This window comes from Alligator sinensis, unplaced genomic scaffold (assembly GCF_000455745.1).
Source record: "Alligator sinensis unplaced genomic scaffold, ASM45574v1 scaffold134_1, whole genome shotgun sequence".
Taxonomy (NCBI): Eukaryota; Metazoa; Chordata; order Crocodylia; family Alligatoridae; genus Alligator; species Alligator sinensis.
In genome coordinates, this window is record NW_005841920.1 from 561149 (window position 1) to 570623 (window position 9475).

The 9475-nt window shown below is 40.8% G+C and overlaps 1 protein-coding gene across 4 annotated transcripts in view; it reads right to left on the reverse strand.

Annotated features, from left to right (window-relative positions):
- Positions 1-380: 380 nt before the first annotated feature.
- The window catches only part of TEC (tec protein tyrosine kinase), a 79603-nt gene continuing 70508 nt past the window's right edge, over positions 381-9475 (reverse strand). For all 4 annotated transcript variants that reach the window (XM_014517651.2, XM_025198347.1, XM_006019003.3 and 1 more), the window contains 5 exons: positions 8851-9067; positions 6281-6345; positions 5178-5296; positions 4463-4620; positions 381-2096 (listed from right to left, as the gene is read on the reverse strand). In XM_014517651.2, coding sequence (XP_014373137.1) covers positions 2019-2096; positions 4463-4620; positions 5178-5296; positions 6281-6345; positions 8851-9067 — 637 coding nt within the window. In that variant the 3' untranslated portion in view covers positions 381-2018. The remainder of the gene's footprint in view (positions 2097-4462; positions 4621-5177; positions 5297-6280; positions 6346-8850; positions 9068-9475) is intronic.

Here is a 9475-nt window from a genome sequence, read left to right on the forward strand (position 1 = left end):
ATTTCATACAATAATAATAAATTAAAAAGTGCTTTTCTAAACTAAAGACCTTTTCCCTGCTCAATCTGGAGACCTGAAGAAAACAATGGGTTTTCAAAAATGCTTGCAACAATTTTTATAGTGGAAAGCATGAGGCAAACTGGTTAGGAATAGCTCCCCTTATAATTGCTTGATTTAAATGGTCCTGGATATGACCGTAAGCTGCATCCAACTGGAGGGCCCAGTGGCAATGTGGTGGGACTACTCATGCTGGGGTAGTGTCTATAAAATATCTCAACATTGCAACCAGAGTAAGGTGGGCATAGGGAGCCTCAAATCCTACCCTCCACTGCCTTGTGAGTACTCTCTGGTTGCAGAAAAGCTAAGGGACAAAACTCTGACAGAAAGGCACCCTTGCTGAGGCATTAGGCAGTCAACAGTAGTCTTATCTGTTGCTTTGGCAGAAACTACAGCCATCAAGGCACTGAATGTCTGGACTCAATCTGGTTTTAGGATTCTGTCTCAGTGGCCTCAAGGCAGGATGGTAGGTCTTGGGCAGCCTCCACTCCTCCATACTTCTGCCTAGGCATATGCATCAAAGGTCTTGGTGTGATGGTTGCAGGACTCCATACAAACAAATTCATCGGGCACCTGACTAAACCACTTACACATACACCATGATCCAGAAGATTGATGGTTGCCTACTACTTAAAGTTGGGTTGACCTGAAGTTGTCTAAGCAATGAACTCATGTACCTCTATATATTTAGCTTTATTCATCACTGGTGCACTACACTGAATCAATGGAGTCACACTAACAAGGAGCTTATCTTATAGATTAATGTAATTTGATGAAATCAATGGCAAAACACTATTCAGGATTCCAAACAAACAGTTATTTGATTTATTATACAAATGCTATCACATGGCATTTGCTATTAAAAATATTACGCTTATTTCAGTCTATGAAAAACTGACCAGGGACAGAATGATAAAACCTTCCAGGTTAACACACTTCCTGGTATCTTGTTATCATTCACAGATGCCATGTGTCATGTTGTATGTGCAAGTTACGGTAGATCAAACCTGTTGTGTCCTAAAATATTCAAGAACCAAACACTTACATTTCATATAAATTAAATGTATACAGTCTATATTTACATTACATACAATATATAATTTAACAGTTAATCAAATGGAATGTTCTATAGTGCAATGAGTCAGCTGTGTTGTATCCTGAAGTTTCTCATTATGCTTAGCCTCAGGATAGAGTCTGGGAGCTCTTTCAAAAACTCCCCAAAACATTTTTTGGCATAAAACAAGTTATGGATCAGTTCTGCAGCAATTTCTTTGACTGTTTCAGTGAGCCAGTAGAATGGGTTGCAGATCATGATGCTTTTTTATGCACAAATGAAGAAGCAGCAGCCAAGTGGATATCACAGGTTCATGGCATAGGAAGAACATTGTTTCAGTGTATGTCACAAATGTCCATCAACTGCAGTCAGAAATAATATTTCTGGCAAACCACTGGAAACATTCCTGTCAGTAACTGGCCCTTTATGGTAACCCTGTACTGAGTTTTTAAGTATGCAGGTAGCTACAACTACTGACTAGCAGCAAGACTAAATGAAACTCATGAATATGAACACTATATACATGATTTACATTTATTGGATTGCCTGTGCTCTGCATTGGCCACAAGCTGTCTGTTCCTCCACCTATCAAGACCAATTTTCCACCTGTTCACAGCCCCACTGGCAACTTGTCAGAGAAGGCACAGAGACTTGCCTACACTGTTTCTGCACCTTCTCACTGCTACAGCTGAGTATATTGTGCATGTTCCTCTATATTATGCGAGAACTCTTCCTCCATAGAGACTGACCAAATGCTAAGTGATTATCAATGCTCTGCCTCTCCACACTTTCTTTCAGCAGCTTGAAGGATTGAGCCCTTAAAAAGGAAGGAAAAATTGCTGCATTTCTGAATGGAACGTGGATTCTTTCCTGCCTCAGGGACTTGTTTTCGCTCTGCCATTCCTCTTCAGAAAGCATCTTCACTCTCTGCTATCTCATCAATTATGTGAAGCAAATCTTGAAAGGTAGGGCGTCCCTCTGGTTTCTGGAAATAATAAAAAAAAGGCTTCGTTGTAATTGCCAGGTACTCTGGTCACATCAGAATTGTTTTACCTCAATGATAAAATAATATGAACAAATAAATAAGAAAAACAGATGAATACATGAAAATATTTTGAGGAAAAAAACGCATGCCTCCTAAAGTTGTTTGTTTGTTTTTTTAAATCCCATTGTGTACAAGTCTATTTCCCAATGATCTGAAATTCAGAACCTTGTGAAAGCTGAGTATAATACACCATGCTTTTCCCAAAAAATAGGAACCAAAGAACTACCATACTGGATATGACCTGTGTTCCATCTAGTCCACTACCCTGTTTGATGAGAGCCAGCACCTGATGTTTCAGAGCAGTGATGTTCAATCTGTTAGGGTGGTGGATTGGGTCCCTGTGACCCAGCTGCACTGTGGGCCACCACTCCCCAATGGTAGAGCAGGGGGAGAGGGGGAAGAGGGGGAATGGTGACTGCCAATGTCAGAGGGAGAGAGGGACTGAGAGGAAGAGAGTTTACCCCAGGTAAACAATATGTGCAATAGGACAGAGGGAAGGAGAGAGCTTATTTCTGGTAACAGTGCCCACTATAAGGGAGGAGAGAGAAAGACCAGGTATGGAGGGGGATCAGTAGCATGGTGCAGAGCAGGGAAGGGAAAACACTGGACTGAGCTCCTTGGCACTGATCCCCTGTGCTCCAGGCTGGATCCAGTCTCTTTGGAGACTGGATCCTTCCCATGGGCTCCTTCAGAGCAATGTGCAAGAAACTTCTCATTAAGCAGAAGTGGGAAAATCTGTCATTCCCATTAAGTGTGCTCCTAAACATTTAAGTTAAAGATTTTCTTGAGCCCTGAATCTTGAAACTGAATATCATTTCTAAAATTTGTTAGCATTAATTACCAAGTCTTGTGGTCATCTTTATAGAACCTATTACGTTCTAGGTCTCTTCCATTAGTAAGACATTCTAGTTCAAGTTTTTTCATTAGACTTGATTTGACTTTTAGTTACCCAGCTGTCTCTATTAATCAATTCAATTTATTCCCGTGTTGCTTTTATATCCCTACTTGTATCTGGTTCTTTGCCCAATTACCACTCAAGTAACAAATATGGCTGATCAAACTGTTCCTATCTTGTCACTCCAGCTTCTCACTCTTATCCCCATACATGCCACTGCCACCAAAATAATCATCTTCTCAAAATGATCTGGCCATGTTATCCTTCTCTTTGATTTCTTTGGTTGGATCTTCTGATACACCACAGGCATAGGCAAGTGTACACTTTGAGCAGTTGCAAAAGCCAAGGGGCAGCTGCTGCTTCTTGAGAGCACCCAGAAACTATTACATTGCAACAGTTACACCAGCGCAAGTAGGAAGCCATTGCCAAAAAATGCAGCAAGACTTCTCCAACTTTAACCCCAGGGTGAAGCAGTATTGAAGTAGAGCTCTTTTGCTACAACTGTAGGGTTTGTGTATACATGTAACTGTTACAACAGTGGTTCTCAACCTTTTCAGGGTCAAGGCAGCCCACAACCACTTTTCTGAACATGGTAGCACCTCTGGCTGAGAATCACTGTTAGTGCTGCCTCATCTTACCCGAGTGCTTCTAAGCTGGGCTGTGCAACTGTGATGTAATAGCCCCCTGCTGCATGGCCCACCCAGGGAGAGCTGTGCTGCATGTGCATGTTCTTCCTGCATTAGGGCTTTGATCAACCTGAGGCAGGCAGGAGCTGAATGTGGACAGCGCAGTTTCACCTGCCCCTGTCCCTCAAAAGAGCATTTGTGGGGAAGGATCAGAAAGAGCTACACAGCACAAAGCAGCTTTGCTGCCTGCTTTAAACTGATTAGGGGGCCCAAATGCAGGAGCAGTTTTACCTGGCCACTGCCCCCATAACACCTCTGATGGGGCCTGCGGCTCCCTGGTTGAGAACAACTCTGCTATAATGCAAGAGCTGCTGTACAGCTTGAAGCAACAGTTATTTTCATTCAACTATTCAACTATTTTCCTCACCTTAAAGAAGACGACAAAGCAGACTGGCATCTAGGAGACAAACTGGCTCAGAGAAGCACGAGATTTTTGTAGGCGACACCTTTTAAGGGATTATAGAAATTTCACCTTGTTCTGGACCTTTGATCTTTTATTTTTCTATTTCCTGTCCATTCTGGTTTCCCAAACCACTGTTCTTCCTGTATTTTGTGACTTTCTAGAGGGGCTAGACAGGTAGCCTTAGGGCTACCTCAGAAATGACTTAGTTGCCTTTAGAATAAAATGCTATCAGAATTTTACAGTAAGGAGTCAGGTCCTTCAGCTAGATCAAACTCTTTGGTGAATAAAAATACAGAAATGAAGAGAGATATAAAAGAGATACCTCATGCCAGCACATCATCATCACTTCGTACACATTCTTACAAGCTAATTTTGGCCGATACAGACGATGTCCTTGGCTCACCATCGTCACCACTTCATAGTTCGTGTTCTTCTCAAAGGGCATTTTACCCTCAGTGAATACTTCCCACATTAAAACACCTGGAAAGGCATGAAAAGATTGTCAAGATAGTTAACAAAATTATGACTGTAGGCACTGCCACATGTTCAAATTAAAGCTACAGAAACCAGCTTTAAAGTTATTATACATTTTCAAGCACTAACTTTGTAGATGGTTAGCTCTTTTTATAGCTAGACATTTTATGGTGTGATAATTACTTTGCAGATATGGTCGGCCTGAATTTATTGTGCAATTAACCAGTTAATTACATGATAATTACTTTGCATGCGTGGCCAGTCTAAATTTATTGTGCAATTAACTAGTTAATTTCATAATATATGTGATATGTGGCATGGGCCTTATAACAATGAATTTTCTATTCAAATGGAAAATTGTTGGGAGTTTTAGTTATTGTATTTTTTTCAAGTGTTCTGTGTTCTTATCACCCAGCAAACAAGCCTTGCAGTCCTAATTTCAGTACAAATTAGTAATGATTCAATGATTTCAGTAGCGTAACACTACCATAAATCTGGGCAAAATAATGTTATTGGGCCTCTCCTAGAAGATTTTTTTATTGCAGTGCTAAGGAATGCCTTACCAAATGACCAGACATCTGATTTGCTGCTGAATCGGCTATAGTTGAAGACTTCTGGGGGACACCACTTTACAGGAAATTTAGCACCTGAAGAGCTTGTGTACTGATCATCAAGAACATACCTAAAAAATGAAACAGACAAAACACGCTATATTCTAGTCTGACTCCATTTCTGAAAGCATCAATTTCACACATGCTTGTATTTTAGGAGCTCATGTTGCCACCTAATGGTTAATATCGCAACATGTAAATAAGTGAAAATTACCAATTTCTTACTCAATAAGCCTGTTTCTCACTATGTTCAAATGCCGCATGCCATGCAAGTTGAGGAGAGAAGGATGGAAAAGCCCTGGTACAGTGCACGAAGTGCCTGTGCACCGACCAGTTCCTTCCAGTGACCCACTCCCCAACAGACACCAGGCACCACTTGTAGCAGCCAATGTTGCTGGTGAGAAAATGCAGGGAAATAGAGGAACTGTACTTCCCTGGGACATACTGCCTCCCAGTGTCCTGCTAAGGAGATATAGCAGGCATCCCCTTCTTAGAAGGTAAGCTAGCTGGCATAATCATATGTCATTTCCTTTGTTTACAAATAAATATATTTATAAATAATTTTCTTTTTTATAATCCTTAGCACTGTGGTCTGAATATCACCATCCAAGAGCTGAAGTCCACTGTACCTCATGTATCAACAATTTCAGATTCTGTTTGCAAAATTGTTTATCATAAGGAAACTGGAAAAAGGTGAAAACATTATGAAATCATTAATGTTCACTTAAAAAAAATTATTGTCACCAAAATTTTTTGCCCAATCATAGTTTTTCCTGGAATTACATAAGCATTAAAGAGAACTTGTATACACAAGACCCACTTCATATATCATTAGTAGTCTCAAAAGTGGTGAATGACAGAGGATAGAGCCTAGTCTATAAATTCTGTTCAGAGGAAATGGGAACTACAAAAGCCACATATAACTGTTCAGGTACACTTAATATAGAAAACATATGATTTTGCTTTTTCCACTTAAAAAAAAAGTGCAAAATAGCCACAAATATTGTGTTCATTTAATTTTAAAAATGTATATGCATATACAGACTTAGCCATACCTTGTCATTCCAAAATCAGACACTTTTACCACTCCCGATTCATTCACTAAACAGTTTCTGGCAGCCTGAAAAAAGGAATAATTTTATATATCAACAATGAGAAAAAATATAAATAAGGAGGAGCTAAAATGAAATTATATTAGTTGTACATTACATTAAATTCTACCATCTCTAAAAAAAAAAGAAATCCCACTAAGTTTTACTGGGCTTCTGTTCAGCTTAAGTTGTATGATTTGGCATTTTTTGCTGTGAAGCCCAATTTGTAATTTGTACTGAGAAAAAAAACACTGTGTTCTATACACTGTGTTTCTACATGGGGTACCCTCTTCTTTCATATACATCAAACTTAGAAGCACATGAATAAAAGGCATGTCTTGCATCACAGAGGCTAGTCCCCTGCTATTCCAACCACTTCTTCTTTTGTTTATACCAGCACAGATCAAAGTCAGTCAAAGTTAGAGCTACCCGAATGTAAACCAAAATTTATCTCAGAAATTATGGTAAATAATTTAACCCAGTCTTAGAGTGATGTTGTAGACATGATGGTCCAGGAATTATGCAAGAGGCAAAGGTTTTCTGGGATGATATCTTTTATTGGATCAACTGCATAGTTGGCATAAAATTAGACAAGTTTTGAATGCATCTGAACTTTATCCCAGCTATGCAGTTGGTCCAAGATATCACCCAAAAATATTTTACTTTATCATTTAACTCAGTAAGATTCTATCCATCACTATTTCTCATTCACTGAGCTGTAATGCTGGGGACTCAATTCTACCCTGGCTTACTGTAGTGTAAGATAGATACAACTTCTGGTTCCTGCTGCCTATCTTTTGGCATCTCAGAACCTACTCATTTCCAATTTTCCTTTCATTTAAGGTTTAACTCATGGCAATGATAGAGTGTAGTGGTATTGTGACTAATTTAGGACCTTGTTACACGTTGCACTTTGAGCTGCTCAAATGCTGATCAGTGGTGGTGCTAGCTCAAGTTTGGAGCAGTTACACATTCAAGCCAGTAAGGGCCTTGAGGACTGAAAGGGAAGAATCCCCCAACCTCCACTCCCATTCTGGGCTTCCCCCTGCCCCCTGCCAGTCTGCTCCTTGGGGTTCCCTCCCTGCTCCCCGCTGCCCCCCGGGCTCCACCCCTGCCTCCCCAGCTTACTTACACCTACCTGCCTGGTGTCCTGTGGGGATGTGAGAGTGTGGGGGCAGGTGGGGCATTCACACTAATGTATAGACTAATGTGTAGCTACTCTAGGCCAACACAAGCTGGGTAGCACGGACCAGAAATAAATCTAGGCTGGAGTGGAGTAACTGTAAGCTGCCTAAAGACTATTTATAACTAGTTCACATGTTAATGTATGGACAATCCAATGGTTAAGAGTTCCAGGAGCCAGCTAAAATTAACATGCAATAAGGTCCTTACAGTTGTAAGTCACAGAAACATCCAGTTCTACTCTTAATAGGATACAACAGTTTGTTACTGTAAGAAGAGTACATAACTTATATGCTTTGGGTTAAAATTTACCATTAATGTGATTGCCAATCATATTAACACAGTATGAAAGATAGATCAATTCCTATGACCTGAAATGTCCTTTTATATTTTATTTAAAACCATGCAATAAATTCCATTGTGCAATTTAATATAGAAAATTTTCAAGACACAATTCCATTTATTTTTACTCTGTGTGCTGTATTTTTACTAACTGTTGTGCTACCATAAATCACTGAATGATCCCTGTTATGAAACAAGATAAATAATAATCTTTGGGCGCATCCAGACGAGTATGCATATGTGGTACGTGGCGACACAGACCCCTCTGCAGGCGTTCCCTGAGCTGCTAATTTGTAGAGAGGGGGGTGTTTTCTGACACCAGGAGATTCCAGTGTCAAAAAAACCTGCGCTAGAAAACAGAAGGGCAGTACATGTGGCAGCAGTGTGTGCTGCCTAAAACTAGAAGCAGGTGGGCCAGAGCCACACTCCAGCTGCCAACCAGGCTCTCTGCTATCAGATCACCACTGCTTCAGCCCCAGGAAGCCCCCAGAACCCCAGGTAAGGCTGCTGGGGCCAGCCCAGGTGCTGGCCCCAGCCTCCCCTACCCCACCCAGGACAACTTACGTGCATAAACAGACGTTCCCCTGGGACAAGTAGCAGCAGCACAACTATATGCTGCTGATATTTGTCCCCAGGGAAACACACATGTGCTATCATCTGGACACACCCTTCAAGTGAAAATATATGTGCTATTGAAGACAAACTCTTTAGGCTACATGGAATTCTGAATAGTGATTTATAATACTGATTTTTTGCACAGAATACACCATATGAACTTTACTACAAACATTTCAGACAGATTTCAGACCCACTCCTTATGCAGATATTAACTTCTTATCCTAATTCAGAACAGACAATGAGTAGAATATTATTTAATTTTAACAGAAATAGTTAAATAATAGGGTTGGGGGGTTGAGAACATTCTGAATAACAGAAATAGTTTGTTACCCTTGGCTTTTAATGTCCAAATATAATTTTAAAAAATAGTAAATAAATCAACATGCTTTTACCAGATCTCTGTGGATAAAGCTGTTGCTCTCTAGATACTCCATTCCTTCACATATATCTTGGCACACAGTCAGGAGGGCATCTCTACTCATACGTCCACGTTTTTGTCTCAGGTAATTCAGGAGGCAGCCATGTTCCATGAACTCGGTCACTATGTAAATAGGTTTCTGCTGCGTACAGACCCCATACAGCTGAACTAATTTAGGATGTGTTAGCTTCCTTTGAAGATCAAAAATATATTTACTGTTATTTACCCCACTTCAAAAAAAGTTATACAGATCTTATACGGGGGTAGAAGTATTATGTAAAAAATAGTACACAGCAGTGGTGGATCAAGGATTTCCCAAACTGGGGTGCATGGGCAGCAACATGCACTGAAGGGGTGGCTGCACCTCCTGCTCCCAGCCTACACCACCCCCACCGATGCAGGAAGACCACTCTTGGCAACCTCCAAGGATTTTAAATCCCTAAAGCAGGTGAAAATCCCACCTCCCCTACTTTTCCTTGCTCCCCTGTCTACAGCTGCTGCTTCTTCCCCTTTCCTAGGGGTGGGGGAAGCTTCAAAGTCATTCCTGCCTGCTCCAGCCAGGCTTCATGGGGGCTGAGGTCAGCAACATAGGCAGGGGC